At 39.1% G+C, this 21,531-nt stretch overlaps 2 protein-coding genes across 2 annotated transcripts; one reads left to right on the top strand and one right to left on the bottom strand.

Moving 5' to 3' along the window:
* Positions 1 to 553: 553 nt before the first annotated feature.
* LOC131634144 (pentatricopeptide repeat-containing protein At1g30610, chloroplastic-like) lies at positions 554 to 21,468 on the bottom strand. Its single transcript, XM_058904801.1, has 9 exons — positions 20,403 to 21,468; positions 14,670 to 14,861; positions 14,094 to 14,175; positions 13,797 to 13,988; positions 13,046 to 13,159; positions 12,369 to 12,459; positions 12,128 to 12,285; positions 5,653 to 6,084; positions 554 to 1,030 (listed from the first exon to the last, which is right to left on the bottom strand). Exons 1-9 carry the CDS (start codon positions 21,275 to 21,277, stop codon positions 620 to 622), a joined length of 2,547 nt encoding a protein of 848 aa, XP_058760784.1. The 5' UTR covers positions 21,278 to 21,468; the 3' UTR covers positions 554 to 619.
* Positions 16,388 to 18,107, top strand: LOC131634145 (uncharacterized). The gene is made up of 2 exons (XM_058904802.1): positions 16,388 to 16,847; positions 17,036 to 18,107. The coding sequence occupies exons 1-2, from the start codon at positions 16,839 to 16,841 to the stop codon at positions 17,366 to 17,368; spliced, it is 342 nt and encodes a 113-aa protein (XP_058760785.1). The 5' UTR covers positions 16,388 to 16,838; the 3' UTR covers positions 17,369 to 18,107.
* Positions 21,469 to 21,531: the final 63 nt, after the last annotated feature.

Below are 21,531 nucleotides of genomic sequence, written 5' to 3'. Positions count from 1 at the left end.
GATCTATTCTAATTCATATAATTCCGAGTTGGTCTTGTATCCTCTAGCATGATTGGTTCGTTTATGAGCAGTTGATGTTGGTGTTTTCATTGACGACATGCATCCATAGCGAAGTCTCTCGAATCCTTACATGCATGCGACATTGCCATTGGCGTGACACATGAGCATACGCTACAGGCAATGATGCCTAACGCCAAATTAGAGTGCATACGCCACTAGCACTGGCGCATCCTCTATGGTACGGAATTTTTTTGTTTGAAAAGCGATTAGTTTAAAAAATATTTAAAAAAGGTGGTTATTTAGTTTTTTTTTTTTTTAAAATCATGGTTAGGGTGTTCAAGTAGTGGATATGGGCGGTGGTGATGGGATGGCTTAATGCATCTTTAATAGTTCTTTCACACTTTCAGTGTATACTTCCACCATCCCACAATGAACGATCCATTTAGAATAAAATAATGTCCCAAAATGAATACCTAAACCCTGCTTTTTGTGAGTGTGGTACCACTAGCTCACTATCATGAGAAGTTGCATTAGTAAACTTGCATGGGATGCATTTAATAAAAACGCTTTCATTACATTTATGGATGAGTTTACATTACAAAATTTAGGATACAAATGTTCACCTAGTGTTGGTTACTACCCGTTTGTTTTCTAATGCAAATACATTGCTCGCTGAATCCATGTAAGCTACATTGTGATGACTGTCAAAACATAGTTCTTTGCATGACTGAACTAAACACACAAGCGCTGGATTTGGCACACTATTATTGGAAATTACATTGCTAGCCGCATTCATTAGTCTAACAAGTGTATCCTTGTGAAAGCGTTGAGAATTTTCTTTGAATAGATTCAACCATGACAACTTCGAAAATGGTTGCAAGTCTTTTGGTGTGTTATTCGTGATGCATTTGAGAGCAACAACATAATCATCCTTCTCAAGCTTTGTACAGAACCTCTCCTTGATTAGAGAAACTGGTGGAATTCTATCTGTAGCAGCCAAGTGCTTCCATGTTATCTCTAATGGCTCTTCCTGAAAACAAAGCAAGTTTCCACTTGTCAATGAAATGATCTTAAATTTCCTGATAAAGTTTGACATCTATTATTTATTAATTAGTCTCGCTAAGATTTTATAACACCATAGTGGAACAATTCAAGTCAAAAGCGTACTTACAATAGATACAAGGATAATATGTCAATCATTACATACAGAGATGTATAATGCGAGGTTGAATCAAACATATTGAATGAGTCTTAAGATTAGCTACAACAATAAGGGATATAACTGACACAAGGTGTCAGTATTTGTAAATGTGAACCTGCAGTAGCAGGTCACATCTCTTAGCTATATATAACTTGGCTCTAACTGTTTGTAACTAACACTTTTATGAAAAAGAAAATTCTGTTACAGCAATGAGAAATCTCTTCTATGCTTTCTAACATGGTATCAGATAGCTAGTACGATCCATGGCTAGTCCTCACTCCTCCGGCACGTCATCGCCGGACTCTATGCTTTCTAACATGGTATCAGGTGTTACTTTCGTGGCTTCAGTCCACACTTTCGAACGAAATCCTCTCACGAGTCCTCAGTTGCTCTCACGCGCATGAACTATGGGATCGTTTGTTCTCCTACTTCCAAAAACAAACTTTCGCGCGTGCACGTCAACTTAGGGTTGAGTTACGCGCCATTACACTTGATTCGCTTTCCGTTCAGGATTATTTGTATAAGATTCGCACCACTGTGGATGCGTTAGCATCGATTGGTGACGCCATTCCTGTTTCTCATCACATTGACGTTATCCTTGAAGGATTAAGAGTTGAATATGCTCCGATGGTGTCCGTTAGCAAATTGGCGTTATGGATCTTAATGAAGTGGAGATCTTGCTTCTAGCTCATGAACTTCGTCTTGCCAAGTTCAAGAAACCAACGGTGCCAGATCTGGTTTCGCTCAACCTCACACACGCGCCTTCCAATTCTGCACCTGTGGAAGAATCTCCCACACCTACCACTGATACTTCAGTCACTCCTACAGGACAACAAGCTCAAGGTGAACCAGAGTATAACTCCTTTCGTGGTGGTAGACCAAATCGTGGTGGAAGGTTTGGCAGAGGCAGAGGTGGTAGATCCTCTGGAAATGGCTATGTTCAGTGTCAGGTTTGCTTCAAGACTGGTTACTCTGCCCTAAATTGTTGGCATAGATTCAATTCTCAGTTTCAGCCTTCAACTGGTGGTGCACAGTTCAATCCTGCTCCCTATGCACCTCAAAACTCCTGGTATGGTGCACCTGCTCCCTACACTCAAGGTCCTCCTAATGTGTGGTACAAATCTCCTAGACCTGCCCCTGTGTTTGCTAATCCTCCTGGAGCATACATTGTCAACACCATTCCTACACCTACCAGTGCATCCTCTTGGTTTCCTGACTCTGGAGCCTCATTTCATGTCACCAGTGATCTCAAGAATATTCAGCAACCTACACAGTTTGAAGGTCATGACCAGATCTTTGTAGGAAATGGTCAAGGTTTGAACATCTCATCTGCTAGTGTCAGCACTTTCTCTTCCCCTTTGCAACCTAACACACATCTCACACTTCATAACTTACTCCTTGTTCCTCATATTACTAAAAATCTGCGTGAGTCAGTTTTGTAGGGATAATAAAGTCTATTTCTTGTTCACTGTTGATCAGTGTCTTGTTAAATCTCTGGTCTCTGGTGTTGTTTTACTTGAAGGACAGGTGGGATCTGATGGACTGTACTCCTTTCCTCCTCTGGACTGTACTCCTTTCTAGGTACACATGGCTCTATCTACTCAAGTCTAAGTCTGAAGCTATACACACCTTTAAGCAGTTCAAAACAATGGTTGAGCTTCAGCTTAATCTTCCCATCAAGATGGTTCAGTCAGACTGGGTTGGAGAATTTAGGCCCTTTACAAACTATCACAAGGAGTTGGGAATCATACACAGATTGATCTGTCCCCATACTCATCATCAAAATGGAGTCATTGAGAGGAAACATAGAGACGTTGTGGAAATTGGGCTTACCTTACTCAGTCAAGCCTCACTGCCTCTTACCTACTGGGATCATGCATTCTCTACTGCAGTCTTTCTCATAAACAGACTGCCCTCTTCTTCTGTGCAATTTCAGGTTCCCTACACTGTCCTATTCAATCAAAAACCTGATTACAAGTTTCTCAAGGTCTTTGACTGTGCCTGCTTCCCTTTACTCAGGCCCTACAGTGCTCACAAACTTGAGTTCAGATCTCAGGAATGCTTCTTTTTAGGGTACTCATCCTCTCACAAAGGGTATAGGTGCTTAGCACCTAATGGCAGACTTTACATCTCCAAAGATGTATTGTTTAATGAATCCAGATTTCCCTATCCTGAACTTTTTCCTGCTACTACACCATCTACTTCCTCAGCCAAAAGTGTTACCATCTCACCCTTGAGTCTTGGTCCCAAAGTTCCTACATCTACTATCCCTTCCTTGGCACCTATTCCTAACACTCCTCCTCTCATTGATTCTCCTACTTCTAGTGTTTCCACACCTTCTGCTTCATCCTCCGAGCTGGCTCCCTCATCCTCCAGCCATAGCTCTACCTCTGAGGATCACAGTCCCTCATCACACTCTGCTTCTACTACAGATATACCTCCTAATGTTGTTCCAGTTGCTGTTATCCCCTCCAATCTTCATACTATGCAAACCAGAGCCAAGTCTGGATTTGCACAACCTAGACTGCAGCCCAGGTTACTACTTACTCATGTTGAACCTAGAAGCCCTAAACAAGCTCTGGCAGATCCTAAGTGTAGAGCAGCTATGCAAGCTGAATATGATGCCCTAATGATAAATAACACTTGGTCCTTGGTTCCTCTTCCTGCTCACAAGCAAGCTATAGGCTGCAAATGGGTATTTAGGGTCAAAGAGAATCCAGATGGCACTGTAAACAAGTTCAAGGCACGACTGGTTGCAAAAGGGTTTCAACAAAGGCAGGGGTTTGATTTCAATGAGACATTTTCTCCAGTTGTGAAACTTATCACAATCAGAATCATTCTTACTATTGCCATCACTCACAGATGGGCAATACAGCAGCTTGATGTAAATAATGCTTTCTTGAAAGGGCTGCTTGAAGAGGAAGTGTTTATGGAACAGCCACAAGGTTTTGTGCACTCTGATTCTTCTTTGGTATGCAAGCTCAACAAGGCCTTGTATGGCCTGAAACAGGCACCAAGGCAGTGGTTTGAGAGGCTCAAGTCTACCTTGCTCACCTTACAGTTCAAAGCCAACAAGTGTGATCCTTCCTTGTTTACCTTGGTCTCTCAAGGACACACAACATACCTGCTGGTGTATGTTGATGATATAATCATCACAGGCAGTTCTCCCTCTATCATTCAAACAATTATCACCAAGCTTAACACTGCCTTCTCCCTAAAACTACTTGGCTCTCCTGATTACTTCCTAGGGATTGAGGTAAAACAAGCTTCCTCAGGGTGTATTCTGATGACACAGGCTAAGAATCTTAGAGATCTTCTCTAGAAGACCAATATGCTTGAAGCTGCCTATGTCAACACTCCTATGCAATCCACCTGCAAACTCACTAAAACAGGTTCACCTGCATTCTCTGATCCCTTTATGTACAGGTTTGTGGTTGGAGCTCTGCAATATGCTACCATAACCAGACCTGGCATCACCTTTGCAGTCAACAAAGTATGTCAATATATGGCTCATCCCCTTGAGATTCACTGGGTGGCAGTTAAGAGAATCTTGAGATACCTCAAAGGGACCATCAATCAAGGACTCTTGCTCACTCCTTTATCTCCATCTGTCACTCCATCTCTGCAAGGCTTCTGACCCAGATGACAGAAGAAGCACCTCTGGTGCTGCTCTCTTTTTTAGATCTAATCTGATCAGTTGGTGGTCTAAGAAGCATTAGAAGATCTAGCACTGAGGCAGAGTATAGGAGTATGGCCCAAGCCACTGCTGATTTACTTTGGGTTCAGACACTCCTTCAAGAGCTCAGTATTGTCACCACTCAACCTATCATATACTGTGACAATCAGTCTGCAGTCTCCCTAGCTCACAATCATGTCCTGCATGTCAGTACTAAACACATGGAAATTGACTTGTTTTTTTGTAAGGGAGAAGGTTATGGCCAAGAAACTCCAAGTTCAACATATCCCTGGCACTGCACAATTGGCAGATACCTTCACCAAACCTATCTCTTAGTTATATATAGCTTGGCTCTAACTGTTTGTAACTAACACTTTTATGAAATAGAAAATTCTGTTACAGCAATGAGAAATCTCTTCTATGCTTTCTAACAAAACATGACATATCCATACTAATACAAGGCAGCAGCACAAACTAAACATGTAAGTAAATTTGGATATCATAAAAAAGAGCAACTCAAAACATCGTGTTTAGATTCTTATATTCATTTTTCCTGTCTATAAACCTCATTCCAATATTGACAGGCAAAAAAATTGAATTTGGTAGAAAGAAAATGCCATTTTTGTTTTCATCCTTTATATGCTTAAGCAAGATTTTATTGATATTTACTCTTCCCTTATTGAGGATAAATCCCAAACTAACATATGCCCCTAAATAAGGTTCTCAGCATATCATAAAATCAATGAATATGGAGAAAAAGCAATAGAAAGGTCACCTTTCCAGCTCTTGAAGCCTCTAGTATCATTCGAAGATGTCGTTTTGGATTGAAATGATAACCATGGTACAACATTCTCTGGTAAACATGATCAAAATAATCCCATTTTTTGTCTGCAGCACATGCATCTAACATGGTATTGAATGTGTATATATCCGGTACCACTCGCATTTTGTAATCATCTTTATTACTAAGATAATTTGTGTTTTCCAACATTCGCTCAAATAACTCTTTAGCTTCTTGAAACATCCCATGTTCAACGTAAGCTTTAAGCATTATGTTGTACGTAACCAAATTCGGAGCACAATTTTCCTTCATTTTCTCAAAAATGTAAGCTCCATCTTGAATATTTCCAGAGTCTAGACTTGCTTGCATCAAGCCAGTGTAGGTCACTACCAGGGGTTTACTTGCAACTTTACATATCTTGTCTATCTGTCAAAGGATGAGCAATGTAATTAGTGGTAAGCCTTTTAAATTCTACAAATACCCTAGTACACTAGAATTAACTTATTGTTTATAATGACCACAGCACTTCTCTTTAACGAACAATAACATTGGTCCAATCAACTTATGTCAACTGAAGTTATCATCAGTTCCATCAAACTCTCCTGAAACACGGATACTGAGGCCGTGACATTGACAATTCGTGTTGTTCGGAGTATGTTAATTAATTGATATAAATTAAGTGGAAGAATCACAGAAGTTACACATATATATTACTAAGTTAGGAGGAATAATGGGGCACTTTATCCTATTTTGTATTTCATCAATTGCTAGTTGGCAAGTATGTAGCACCGACACCTCCGAAAAGAGGCGTGTCTATGTCCGTGTCAGATACCTGCACCGATACTTATGATTACGTTTAATTTATTTATTTTTTCAAATATTTATCGGTGTCGCCGTGTCAGTGTCGGAGTCATTTTCGGGGTGTCCATGCTTCATAGTTGGCAACCCATTTGTTACAATCATTGCATAATTGTTACTCCATCCGTCCCACAAAACCAATCTATTTGTAAGGGAAAAAATTGTCCTAAAATGAATGGCCTTTTCAATTTTTAATGTAATATTAATTAATTACTTTGCTCTAATTGTGCCTCAAATATCTACCATTTTACATATATGGTAATAGTAAACACACCACTACCATAAGAATAACTTAGTAAAAATACTATTCTCTCTTTTAATTCCTACATTTTTCTTATATATATATATATATATATATATATATATATATATATATATATATATATATATATATATATATATATATATATATATATATATATATATATATATATATCAGTTATTAGGAACGGGGAGTAATAAATATTGAAGAATTGATGCGCTACTAATATAACTTTTTTATAATTTTCTAGATATTAAATCTTTTACGCTCACCAGAGAAAAAAAAAACTGTTTCATTTAAAACAAAATATCAAAGTAGAAATTTAAAAAGTCGAAATCATATTAAGATACAATAACAAAGAAACTAAAATATACAAAATATGTTATATTGATATATGAGAAAACTAGAAATTTTACCCAAAACAGAATAGCGAGAAAAAATCAAGTACCACAAATATGGTGGTATGTGTACCCCCCGATGCGGGTACGTACCCGGTGCGGGTACTTCACTATTTTAGAAGTACCATGCTTCAGAGCTAATGTGGTAACATTGTAGATCCTGGCCATATTTTTAGGATGCCTTGTATATTTTTTCTCATGTCATATAGTTTAAATTCTCTTTAATGCAAATCAGGAATGACCCTATTTCCCTTACCCCTAACAGTATTACTCCCTCACATATGAATGCCTCGGCCATATGTAGGGGTGATCAAAACCAAACCAACCCAATAGAAAACCGCAAACCAAACCAAACCAAACCGAAACCGCAAAAAACCGCATTTGGTTCGGATTAGTTTGGGTCATCTTTTAACAAAACCGCACGGTTTGGTTCGGTTTGCGGTTTGTATTTTGTAAACCGAACCAAACCGATTCAAACCGCATTATGTTACAACCTAAATTTTACTTAACTCACATCCAACAAAAAATTAAACCTATTATACCTTAGCCTTATGATTACCAACAATTTTCTCATCCTTAAACATATAATTTTAGTCCCGATCTTCTCAAATCTCTAATAACATTATCGCACCTTCTTTGCCACATACATCTTCCTTCTTCTTCTATAATCTCTACTCTCTTATATTCTTTCTTTTTCACCTTCTATTTTTATGAAAATGTTCTGTATTTCAGTTTCGTTTTTATCGCACATTTTCTTCTCTAATCTCTCAACACTTTTTTTCTTTTTCACCTTCATTAATCTCTTGTCTCTTATATTATTTTGTTTCATTATAATATTTTTTATATTGTTTTATGTTATTAGCGTCGGATGTGAGTCTCAAGGCCTTTATTACCTCTCAGTGTCATCTCAGGCATGCTCAGCCAAAGATTCCCCACTCACTATCCATGCTCAGTTAGGTCATCCTAGTCTTCCTAAACTACAGAAGTTGGTGCCAAGTTTATCGAAGGTGTCTAATTTACATTGTGAGTCGTGTCAGTTAGGGAAACACACTCGTAGTCAATTTCCAAATCGAGTCAATAAACGAGCTTCATCCCCTTTTGCTTTAGTTCACTCTGATGTTTGGGGTCCCTCGCGTACTGTCTCTACACTTGAGTCTAGGTATTTTGTCACCTTTATTGATGATTTTTCACGTTGCACGTGGTTATTTTTAATGAAAAATAGATCTGAATTATTCTCTATTTTTGAAAAATTTTATAAAGAAATAAAAACTCAGTTTGGTGTGTCTATTCGTACCTTAAGAAGTGATAATGCTCGTGAATACTTATCCCAACAATTTCAAACTTTTATGTCCGGCAATTGTATTCTCCACCAAACATCTTGTCCTCATACACCTCAACAAAACGGGGTAGCCGAACGCAAAAATCGGCATCTCGTAGAAACTACTCGGACCCTACTTCTCCATGGTAAAGTTCCACTTCGGTTTTGGGGGGATGCTGTGCTAACGGCATGTTACCTTATAAATCGCATGCCCTCATCAGTCCTTAACAATAGAATCCCCCATTCAATCCTTTTTCCCAATTCCCCACTTCACCCAATTCCTCCCCGAGTCTTCGGGTCCACATGTTTTGTACACAATCTCTCTCCTGGTCTTAATAAACTATCAGCTCGATCACTAAAGTGTGTCTTTCTTGGTTATCATCGATCCCAAAAAGGTTATCGTTGCTACTCACATACTCTACAACGATACCTCGTATCGGCCGATGTTACTTTCTTCGAGTCTGTTCCATATTTCGAGTCCAGCCAAGTAACTCCGGAACCCCTTCAAGATAGTACTCCCACACCTCTTCCGGAAGTCCCATTTCCCATTATCCACCATCACTCTAGCCTTACGGTTGACCCCCCCACTTCTCGCCCACTTCAAACATATCAGCGTCGTCAACCCACGTCTGTCACACCTATCCCTGAGGTAGTACCTATCCCTGATACAGTACATGTCCCTGAGGTCATTGCAGACTCTCCTCTGACGCCTTCGCCATCATTGGATCCGATCCCGCAACCTGAGTCTGATCTTCCGATTGCCCTTCGAAAAGGTATACGTCAAACACGAAATCCTTCTCCACATTATATTGATTTATGTTATCATCGTCTTTCTCTTCTGCAGTATACTTGTTTGTCTTCTTTGTCTTCTGTTTCTATTCCTAACACTCCAGGTGAAGCATTATCTCAACCTGAGTGGAGGCAAGCAATGATTGACGAAATGTGTGCTCTTCAAAGCAGTGGTACTTGGGAACTGGTCCCTCTACCCCCTGGAAAATCTTTAGTAGGTTGTCGTTGGCTTTATACAGTGAAGGTTGGTCCAGATGGTAAGATTGATCGATTTAAGGCTCGCTTGGTAGCCAAAGGATACACTCAGATTTTTGGGTTGGATTATAGTGATACCTTCTCGCCTGTAGCCAAGATGGCATCTGTTAGACTTCTTCTAGCCATTGCAGCCATTCGACATTGGCCTCTTCATCAACTTGACATCAAAAATGCTTTTTTACATGGTGATCTTGAAGAGGAAGTATATATGGAGCAACCACCTGGATTTGTTGCTCAGGGGGAGTCCTCAGATATGGTTTGTAGGCTACACAGGTCGCTTTATGGTCTTAAGCAATCTCCGAGAGCTTGGTTTGGCAGATTCAGCACTGTCGTACAACAGTTTAGTATGGTCCGTAGTGAAGCTGATCATTCTGTGTTTTATCGTCACTCTACCCAAGGGTGTGTCTATCTTATTGTATATGTGGATGATATTGTCATAACTGGCAGTGATCAGCAGGGAATACTCCAGTTAAAACAACATCTCTCGAATCAATTTCAGACAAAAGATCTTGGTAAACTCCGCTATTTCTTGGGTATTGAGGTAGCCCAATCTAAAGATGGTTTGGTGATTTCTCAGCGGAAATATGCTATGGATATTTTGGAAGAAACAGGTTTGTTGAACGCTAAACCAGCTGATACTCCTATGGATCCAAGTGTCAAACTCCTACCCAATCAGGGGGAGCCCCTATCTGACTCGGGAAGGTATAGGAGATTGGTTGGAAAGTTGAATTATCTCACAGTCACTCGTCCAGACATTTCTTTTGCAGTTAGTGTGGTAAGCCAATTCTTAAATTCTCCTTGCCAAGAACACATGGATGCTGTTGTCCGAATTCTGAGATACATCAAACGTGCTCCGGGAAAAGGCCTCGTGTATGAAGATAAAGGACATACTCAGATAGTTGGATACTCCGATGCTGATTGGGCAGGGTCACCCATTGATAGACGATCCACCTCTGGGTATTGTGTACTTGTTGGAGGAAACCTTATATCTTGGAAAAGTAAGAAACAAAATGTAGTTGCAAGATCAAGCGCCGAGGCAGAGTATAGGGCCATGGCAATGGCAACATGTGAACTCATTTGGTTAAAACAGTTGCTCAAAGAACTTCAAATTGAAGAAGCAAGACCAATGACACTTGTTTGTGATAATCAAGCTGCATTGCATATTGCTTCAAATCCAGTCTTCCATGAGAGGACCAAACATATTGAGATAGACTGTCACTTTGTCAGAGAGAAGATTGAATCAGGCGACATTGTCACAAGCTTTGTCAACTCCAATGATCAATTAGCAGATGTGTTTACAAAATCTTTACGAAGTCCCAGAACTAATTATATATGTGGCAAGCTTGGTGCATTTGACTTATATGCTCAAGCTTGAGGGGGAGTGTTGATATTTGTAAATATATAGTGTTAATAATATTTGTATATAGAATAGTCCCACATCGACTATATCATATAATTAGTTGTAATCTCTCTATATATAATAAAGTCTCCGTAGTGCTTTACAAAACACACGGTTTATTCAAATGTCTCTTAGTCTCTCGTATTTCAACATTATATTTAATATTCCACATTTTCTAATTTAATTTTTACATATTAAATGGAAGATTGTTGTCAAAATATGACAAGTTTTGTTGTTATTTGATAATGTATGAATGTCTAAATACAAAATTATGTTGTCATCTATATGTGTATTATGACTCAATAAAATATTTGTAAAAAACCGAACCAACCGAACCGAACCAAACCGCATTAGTTTGGTTTGGTTTGGTTCGGATTTTTTTTAAAAACCAACCGAACCAAACCAAACCGCACGATTTTTTCTCTTGCGGTTCGGATGATTTTTTTCGTCAAAACCGCCCAAACCGCACCGCGAACACCCCTAGCCATATGACATTAGTCTTAAAAAATACATTGTCACATATTATGTCAAGAATTTTTTATCACCAATGTAATGACACGTGTAACTTGTAGGGACCTACTTAAAGAGTTTACTCTGAAAAATCAAGGTCATTCCAATAAAAAGTGGAAAAGATCAAGTATTTAATTTGAATTGCTCAAGGGCCCTGTTGACCTAGTGAAAATAATTTTTGTTTTCATTTTCTAGAATGTGTTAACTTTCTTATAGAAAAATGAGACTCTTAAAGTGAATCATTGTGGTGGACAGAAGATAAAACAAGCTAGGGATGCTTTATTTTAAGGAAATGATGAAAATAGATCTTTTGACTTTTTCATTGTTTCCAGAAATAAATCACTATAAGATTCTATTTTCTTCTTATTAACAAGTAACCCTAACATAAATTTTGAATAAAGAAAATAGAAAATGTTTTCACAAAGTAAACAGATCCTATTTTGTCATAGTACTGCTATTTCACCTTTAGGATGTTTTCTTATTTTAAGATTTTTTAAGTTCCAACTTTTAGGTAGGTGTTGTGTTACTAGGGGTTGTTGCAATTTTAATTATACATCATCCACCTATTAATGAACTAATAACTTTGAATGAAAATGACATGGATGTTAGTGTATCTACCCGTTCCTTCCCCACTCTTTCAGAAAAGCAACTTAGAAAAAAATAGTAATAACAAAAACCACCTGCATCAGTGCCTCTTGACTTCTTCCGGCTGCACAGAGGCATCTAGCTAGATCATAGTAAAGAGAAGCAGACCCAACGATTCCACGTCTTTCCATTTCATTCACAGACGATACAGCCTCATCAGTTTTTCCCTCTTTCCAAAATGTATTCACAAGAACTGCACATAACAGGAGAAGATCAAGATAACAATCACGTGATGTCATTAGGTGATTTACATTAGGTGAAAATAAATGAGAATACCTCTATATGTCAATGGATTAGGAATAGAAGATTTCTGAAGTTTTCTAAAAAAATCATGAACCAAGTTGTACTTGCCACATGAAAACATCACCTGTTCAAGTATTACCCAAATTTGTGAATTATGTAAAATTCAACATTCATTCATAGATGCAACTGCATTTGTAGTTTTCTTGTTCTTCCATGGAATCAGAGTTTCTCAATTGTAATATAATTCGTCTCAAACTGGGTAGGAACATTGTCCTAAATCTTGTAAAGATCTCTAATATAATGGGCTGTACTATTCTCTCCTTTTTTTTTCCTTTTTCCTTAAAGCAAAATTTGAATAACTATTTTGAGTTAACTAACAACAATATTAGCTGCTTATTATTTTCTCTTCTTTGCTCGGTGATCTTCTGTTTCTGAAAGTATTGTCTCCTACTCTTTGTACTCGCAATTTATAACAGAATCTTTATATTCTTAAACTTAAAAAGTACAATAATAAAAGTAAAACAGCCCACTTTAATCCTTATAGTTAGACTGATTAAAATATCTGGGGATAGAACATTATGGCAAAAGTTGATCCATGTAGTTGACCTCACTTAGTGGGATAAAGCTTGGATGTTGTTGTATTTATCAGGACTCATTCAAAATGTACAAATGTAACTAAAAGTCACAAAAACACTAGAGGCAACTACTACCTCCATAACTAGGCCGTATGTTGCAGCAGAAGGTTGTATGTTCTGCTTCTTTAACTGCTGTAACACCCAAAATGCTCCTTCCCACTGTTTACCCTTAACGCATGCATTAAGGACCTGCAAATGCAATTGATATAAAAGATACAAATTTGGGCCTTAATTGTGAAATTGAGCAACTAAGAAAGGTATTTTTTACAAGAAAAAAAATGTTTTTAAATAGAACCTGAAACAGAGAAGGAAAGTAAGTATTCAACCAATACAGGGTATGGGAGACCCTGCCCATAATAGCATAGATAAGATTTTTTTAAAAACTAGCTGTAGAAAGACTAAGATATACACACATAAAGTGTGCAAACATGATGCCTTTTAAGCAACTATGGATGCCAAAAGTCACTCAGGTAAACGAGATGATGGGGGATCATCCAAACCTTCATATGGCATTCAAAGGACAAAAAGGAAGGAAAAAAAAAAACCAAATTTGATGTAACAAGCAAATGATGGATAAAGAGAAAGTATTTTAATTGATCATAAAAACTATTAATTTTGAGACCAATCAAGGATTAGCTGCATGAAAATGGTTTTTCCTGTTGTTAGAATATCTATATTGGACTTTAACTCGCGCATTCAGAAAGCTGAAATGTCTGACCCCAAACCCATCCATTTGAATCTAGAAGTGGCCTCCAACTCCAAAGACATGGTATGGAACAACTATCTCTTGAAACATCTAAAACCAAGTTCCTTTCTAACAACTTACTGCATTATAAACTATGATATCGGGTTCCAGCCTCGGGTCCCAGTTCTCAAATATCCCTTTATTGAACTTCTTCTTTGGTGGAGATCGCATAATATCAATCACATCAAAGAGCTGCTTCATGTGCCCAGCTTGCCCAAGAGTAACAGCAATACTATGATAAGCTACTAAGTCAGGATACGTGGACAATTGTTGCTGGAAGAGAAGGAAAGTGTTAGTCAAGTTGTCTGCATTCCTATGTCAAGTTATTTAACATATATTTTACTAAAATTGAGCATATTGCACTGATAAAAGCATTGCCTGCATTGCATGAAATACATTTAGTGCTTCCACAGGTCTCCTCAACTTCCCAAGTGCGTCAAGTGCAGCGTTGTATACATGCCTAATGTCAGAAAGTAGCATATTAACAGCTACTTGAAACAAAACAACAACAAAAAAGGGGAAAAAAGCCCATTCACTAGCAAGCAATATGACTTTGGATGTTAAAAGGTTCCATTAGGCTTCTGAAAAATCAATCTTACAACAATGAACAACATTATAGGATAAATATTGTGGGATCGGAACCTACTACTACTACAGTGATAATATACATACAAAATTCATATCAATCAAATGTAGTTTTCTGCTCCAATATATGTCAAAATCAAAGTATCATACAGTTTTCAAATAAAAAGAACTCCACCTTTTGATCGCGCGTGTCTAGTTTTTTAAATATATATTTGGCACAAGATAAATGTGATAGTTATACATAGTTCGTTAATAGAGTTGATTAAAATCACTTTAGAATATATATTTATATAAATATAAGTATAGGTGCCTATTCACTTGCCATTCTGATGGTAGTCATACTAAGAGTACAACAGGTTATTCAAGTACCTTGGCTTATGGGACTGGAAACGCTCACGCATTTGAAGCCATTCGATGACTTGTATCACTCGCTGCCAATTTCCGAGATTTCCTAAGATTGTGATAAGCCTTCGTATAGAATAGTCATTAAATTTGAGCTTTGCACTTCTGATCATCTTAGAAAACATCCATTCTGGTAAATTGATATCTACACCATTCAGTCTGTTCGAGTAATGGTCAACAAGACAAGGAACACTTCACCATGAATAAAATAGTAATAAAAAAAGTCTAAAATCACCTTGATTGTAAAATTATTGCTGGAAAGAAAAGAAATAATAAATTCCCGATGTGAAACAGTGGCTACCAAGAAGATGTTTGTAATATCTATTCAGCTATTACCAAGAAGATGTTTGTAATATCTATTCAGCTATTAACAAGGAAGAAACCCGCAGATAATGGAAGAAAAAAAAGGCTGTGAAACTCAACTTTACTACAAATACAATATCTTAAACTAAATATTCAAGAGGCAATTGAGATACATTATTTGAATCATTATTTTGTTTCATAAATTTTGACGAGCACATCAAAAGCTGGGTATGGTATCCCTCCCATATGAAATATACAACTTCTTTTGCATTCTTTTTCATACTACTTTAATTAAGTGCTAACAGTCTCACTATTGAAGGAATTGTATTAGTAGTGTTATTAGAGGGAAACTGACAGGTGTCAGTATTTGTATAATTGTGAACCTGCTACTGCAGGTCACATATTAGGGATATATATAGTTGTGTTACACTTGGTTTGTAACTAACAGAAAATGAAAAACTGAATTCAGTTACAATAAAGATGAAAATATCTTCTATCTCTTCTACTCTTTCTTACATGGTATCAGATTGCTAAGTCGATCCATGGCAAGTTCTAACTCCTCCGGTACGTCTTCGCCGGAAACCGAATCAACTCCGGCTGCGCCGCCGGTTGCAGAACGGCATGATTCTCGCCGTCTTCAATTTTCGCTTAAGATAGCGCAGAAATTAGATGAGAAAAACTTCCATCTATGGCGTCAACAAGTTGAGCCATACATCAATGCTCGCGATCTAACGGATCTTGTGGTTTGCACACGCGTTCCGCTCAAATTCGCGAACGATGAAGATCGTCGTAGTGGCACCGTGAGTCCGGCGTATTCGTCGTGGATCCAGAAGGATCAGATGTTGCTCTCGTGGCTTCAGTCCACGCTTTCTAACGAGATTCTCTCTCGTGTTCTCGGTTGCTCTCATGCTCACGAGCTTTGGGATCGGTTGTTCTCCTATTTTCAGAAACAAACTCGCGCGCGTGCACGGCAGCTTCGAGTTGAGTTACGCGCCATTACACTTGATGCTCTTTCAGTTCAGGATTACCTTCTCAAGATTCGCACTACTGTGGATGCGTTGGCCTCGATTGGAGATGCTATTCCTCTTTCTCACCATATCGATGTAATTCTTGAAGGATTGACTGTGGATTATGCTCCGGTGGTGTCCGTTATTGAGAGCAAGTTCGGTGTTATGGATCTTGATGAGGTAGAGATCTTACTCCTTGCTCATGAATTACGTCTTGCTAAGTTCAAGAAGTCCTCTGTTCCTGACGTAGCATCTCTTAATCTCACACATGCTCCATCCAATTCTCCTTCCTCTGCTCCTGTTGAGGATTCACCTACACCTACCACTGACACTTCCGTCACTCCTAATGCTACACAAACTCAAGGTGAACCGGAGTATAACTCCTTTCGTGGTGGCAGATCTAATCGTGGTGGCCAGTTTGGCAGAGGAAGAGGTGGTCGTTCCTCTGGTTATGGTGGCATTCAGTGCCAAGTTTGCTTGAAACCTGGTCACTCTGCTCTAAACTGCTGGCACAGGTACAATTCTCAGTTTCAACCTTCCTCAGATGGTGCTCAATATGGTTCTGCTCCCTATGCACCTCAGCCTCCTTGGTATGGTGCTCCTGCTGCTTATGTTCAGGCTCCTCCCAATGTTTGGTATAAGTCTCCTAGGCCTGCAACTGTGGTTGCTAATCCTCCTGCAGCTTATCTTGCTAATGCTGCTCCTGCTCCTGCTGGTGCTGCTGCGTGGTTTCCAGATTCTGGAGCATCCTTCCATGTTACTAGTGATCCTAAAAACATTCAGCAGCCTACTCAATTTGAAGGTCATGACCAAGTCTTTGTAGGGAATGGTCAAGGTTTGAACATCTCTTCTGCTGGTGTTAGCTCTTTTCCTTCTCCTTTTCAACCTAACACACACCTTACACTTCAGAACCTATTGCTTGTTCCAACTATTACTAAAAATCTGCTTAGTGTGAGTCAGTTCTGTAGGGATAATCAGGTATACTTCTTGCTTACTGCTAATCAGTGTCTTGTTAAATCCCAGGTTTCTGATGCTACTCTCCTTGAAGGCCATGTAGGAGCTGATGGACTGTATTCCTTTCCTCCTCTGAACCTGTCCAAGTCTACTTCTGCTTTTAGTTCATCTAGTCTCAATAATTCTGTACCTAGTGTTAATTCTGTTGATGTTCCTTCTAGTCTGCCCCATGTTTGGCATCTTAGGCTTGGACATCCTAATACTCACACTCTTAGGCTTGTATTGCAAAGTTGTAATATCCCTTTACCAAATAAATATAATGATTCTTTCTGTTCAGCTTGCTGTCTTGGGAAAGCTCATAGGCTTCCTTCCTTCTTCCACCTCACACACTATTTACACTAAGCCTTTGGAACTCATTTTTACTGACTTGTGGGGACCTTCTCCTAGTCCCTCTACTTCTGGATATTCCTATTACATGTCCTTTGTTGATGCTTATTCCAGGTACACTTGGATTTATCTGCTTAAGTCCAAATCTGAAGTTATACATACCTTCAAGCAGTTCAAAGCAATGGTGGAACTGCAACTCAGCTTGCCTATCAAGATGGTTCAATCTGACTGGGGTGGTGAGTTCAGACCCTTCACTAACTATCTCAAAGAGCTAGGCATTATCCACAGACTCATCTGCCCCCATACTCATCATCAGAATGGTGTTATTGAAAGAAAGCACAGGCACATTGTGGAAATTGGCCTCACCTTACTCAGTCAAGCTTCTCTGCCTATCACATACTGGGACTATGCCTTTTCCACTGCTGTCTTCCTCATCAACAGGCTGCCTTCTTCCTCTGTTCAGTTTCAGGTCCCTTTCACTCTTCTTTTTAATCAAAATCCTGATTATAAATTTCTCAAGGTGTTTGGTTGTGCTTGTTTTCCTTTACTCAGACCCTACAGTGCTCATAAGCTTGAATTTAGGTCTCAAGAATGTCTGTTTTTGGGCTACTCTCCTTCTCATAAAGGGTATAGGTGCCTGGCTCCTAATGGTAGGCTTTACATTTCCAAGGATGTCTTGTTCCATGAGTCTAGGTTTCCCTACCATGAACTATTCCCTGCTTCCTCTTCACCTTCTCCTCCTGTTAAGAGTGTCTCCATTTCTCCTTTGAGCTTTAGTCCCTCCATATCTACACCTAGTCCTTCTTCAGGTCCTGTTATTCTTTCTCCTTTAAATACTGCTAATTCTTCCAGTATTTCTACTCCTACTTCTGCCTCCTCTGAGTCAGTTCCTTCCTCCACACATATATCTTCCTCCACTAATGAGTCTAGTCCCTCTTCTTCCAGTCAGTCCTCTGATTCTCTTCCTCCTAATGTTGTACCTGTTGACACCATTCCCTCTAATGCTCACACTATGCAAACCAGAGCCAAGTCTGATTTTGCACAACCCAGGCTGCAACCAAGACTTCTCCTTACTCATGTTGAGCCTAGAAATGCCAAGCAAGCTCTAGCAGATCCTAATTGGAGAATAGCAATGCAGGCTGAGTATGATGCTCTCATGAAGAATGAAACCTGGTCCTTGGTTCCTCTTCCTCCCAATAAGAAAGTCATAGGTTGTAAGTGGGTTTTTAGGGTGAAAGAGAATCCTGATGGGACTGTTAACAAACTGAAGGCTAGGCTGGTTGCTAAAGGTTTCCATCAAAAGCAAGGTCTTGATTTCAATGAGACCTTCTCTCCTGCTGTAAAGCCCATTACTATAAGAATTATCCTCACCATTGCCATCACATACAAGTGGACTATTCAGCAACTTGATGTGAATAGTGCCTTTTTGAATGGCTGTCTTGAAGAAGAGGTCTTTATGGAGCAGCCCCAAGGGTTTGATCATGCAGACACCTCTCTAGTTTGTAAGCTTTCTAAAGCCTTATATGGCCTAAAACAGGCCCCAAGGCAATGGTTTGAGAGGCTCAAATCTACACTGCTCAGTCTGCAATTTCAAGCTAGCAAGTGTGACCCCTCATTGTTCACCATGATCTCTCAAGGTCATACAACATACCTCTTGGTGTATGTTGATGATATTATCATCACAGGCAGCTCTCCTTCTATTATCCAAGCTACCATCTCTAAACTTAACTCTGCCTTCTCCTTGAAGTTGATTGGCTCTCTTGATTACTTCCTGGGTATTGAAGTTAAACAGGCCTCTTCAGGTTGTCTTTTGATGACTCAAGCTAAGTATCTTAGAGATCTCCTGCAGAAGACAAATATGCTTGAAGCTGCCTATGTTAACACCCCTATGCAGTCCACTTGCAAGCTCACTAAAACAGGCTCTCCTGCCTTATCTGATCCCTTTATGTATAGGTCTGTAGTTGGAGCTTTGCAATATGCTACAATCACAAGACCTGACATTACCTTTGCTGTGAACAAAGTTTGTCAGTATATGGCTCACCCTCTTGAAGTTCACTGGGTTGCAGTCAAGAGGATTTTGCGATATCTTAAAGGCACCATAAATCAGGGTCTCTTGCTCACTCCCTTGTCTCCCTCAGTCACTCCCTCACTGCAAGTTTTCTGTGATGCTGATTGGGCATCTGATCCTGATGATAGAAGAAGCACTTCTGGTGCTGCTCTCTTCTTTGGCTCTAATTTGATTAGCTGGTGGTCCAAGAAGCAACAGGTTGTAGCAAGATCCAGCACTGAGGCAGAGTATAGGAGCCTGGCTCAGTCCACAGCTGATCTTCTTTGGTTGCAGACTCTCCTTCATGAGCTTCATATTGTCACTACTTCACCTGTTATCTACTGTGACAACCAGTCTGCAGTTTCACTTGCTCACAATCCAGTTCTGCATGCAAGAACAAAACACATGGAGATAGATTTGTTCTTTGTAAGGGAGAAAGTTCTTGCTAAGCAACTGAGAGTTCAACATATTCCTGGCACTGCTCAACTGGCAGATACCTTCACTAAGCCCCTGCCTTCTACAAAATTCCTGGAGCTCAAACACAAACTCAGGGTTGCTAGCTCCCCATGAGTTTGTGGGGGGGTATTGAAGGAATTGTATTAGTAGTGTTATTAGAGGGAAACTGACAGGTGTTAGTATTTGTATAATTGTGAATCTGCTACTGCAGGTCACATATTAGGGATATATATAGTTGTGTTACACTTGGTTTGTAACTAACAGAAAATGAAAAACTGAATTCAGTTACAACAAAGATGAAAATATCTTCTATCTCTTCTACTCTTTCTTACACTCACAGATGCAGAGACAAACAATGCTTTATCACAAAGCTTTCATGAATAGGATAATAGTAGAAAATGAAAGGTTCACAAATAAACAAGTCTCAACCAGATTGAGAATTATTCAAAAACACATGTTATTGCGGTAGCATTTTAATTGTTCCCTAAGGTAGCATTTTAATAAAAGTTGTTCAGAAAACCATGAAAGAAGGAATAAAGCACATACTGTTTGGCTAGCTTCTGAATTCTGTCTTCCATTTCTTTATGCGAAAAGTGTGCCTTAGTGATAACATTGTTTGGGTCCTCAAGATTCTTAAATGCTGCTCGATCCACCTCCAAGTTATCAGAATCATAACCCCTATTCTGAAAACGCTTAATGTTTCCATTAGACCGTCCATTTCTATTGGTGAAACTCTGAATTTCACTATATCTTTTACCAGGACTTGTATCCATAGTTTTTTCTCTATCTATAAAATTATCACCACCAAGGGTTTTACCCTTTCTACTGTGATCTCTTTCTCTTCTAGTAACAAGCGCGGCCCCCCTCTCTACAACACTCCCACCGTGGACGCCATTCAAATTAGACCTAATTATGTTGTCGCCTATCCCTACAGTTCTAATTTCCCTTTGACTCTTAATCACACTGCAGTCATCAGATTTTGGCGCTAAACCACTACTCCGGTGCTGATTCCTCTCTTTCCCACCATACACATCCCTAAACCCTTTATTAGGTTTCCCCCTAGCATTACCATTACCTGTGGAAGAGCCTTCATCGTCTTTCTTATAAATTTTTGTTCCAACTCTTTTCAAATTTCTAACATGATTTCCTTCCTGTCCCTTTTTCACTGTATCGCTAACCCTAACAGATTTGGCAGATTCCATAGCCTTCAAATATTCATCAAAGGATGGTTTAAATTCCAATTCCTTAGGAAGAAGATGGTCGGAATTAGAAGCATACTTCATTGAAACTGTAAGCGGAGTAAAATTGAAGTTTGGAGCATTAGAGACGAAAAAGGGTCTGGAAGAGAAGGAATTGGCAGCATAGTGGAAAGAAGAAGAAGCAGTGAAGTTGGCGTTGAATTCAAAGGCAATAACTACCATGTTGGGTGTTAGTAGATTGGTCAATTGAAGAAAAATGAAACAACAGTAGAAGGTTGAGGAGTTACGAGATACGAACGTAACTGCATCCTTCGCTGGAGTGATGCAATGCAAATCAGCATGCTATGTCAAAATATCACCTTTGTTATCCTCTTGTTGTGCCTAAACCCCAAAACGTTGGGTTTTATTTTTTTTATCGCTTAGAAAACTAATCGAAAACCTGTTCGACATGATGTGGACTGCAGATATGTTATGAG

The sequence above is a fragment of the Vicia villosa genome, unplaced genomic scaffold (genome assembly GCF_029867415.1).
Source record: "Vicia villosa cultivar HV-30 ecotype Madison, WI unplaced genomic scaffold, Vvil1.0 ctg.001238F_1_1, whole genome shotgun sequence".
NCBI lineage: Eukaryota > Viridiplantae > Streptophyta > Magnoliopsida > Fabales > Fabaceae > Vicia > Vicia villosa.
The sequence above is the reverse complement of the archived record's forward strand: the minus strand, read 5'-3'. Positions and strand labels throughout refer to the sequence as shown.

Excerpts from the sequence above, each read along its gene's own strand:
- LOC131634144 (XM_058904801.1), bottom strand. The coding sequence starts at position 21,277 with ATGGTAGTTATTGCCTTTGAATTCAACGCCAACTTCACTGCTTCTTCT. Across the intron at positions 14,176-14,669 it reads TTCCAGTCCCATAAGCCAAG|GCATGTATACAACGCTGCAC; the intron begins GTACTTGAATAA and ends TTCTGACATTAG. Across the intron at positions 13,989-14,093 it reads ATGTATTTCATGCAATGCAG|CAACAATTGTCCACGTATCC; the intron begins GCAATGCTTTTA and ends CTTCTCTTCCAG.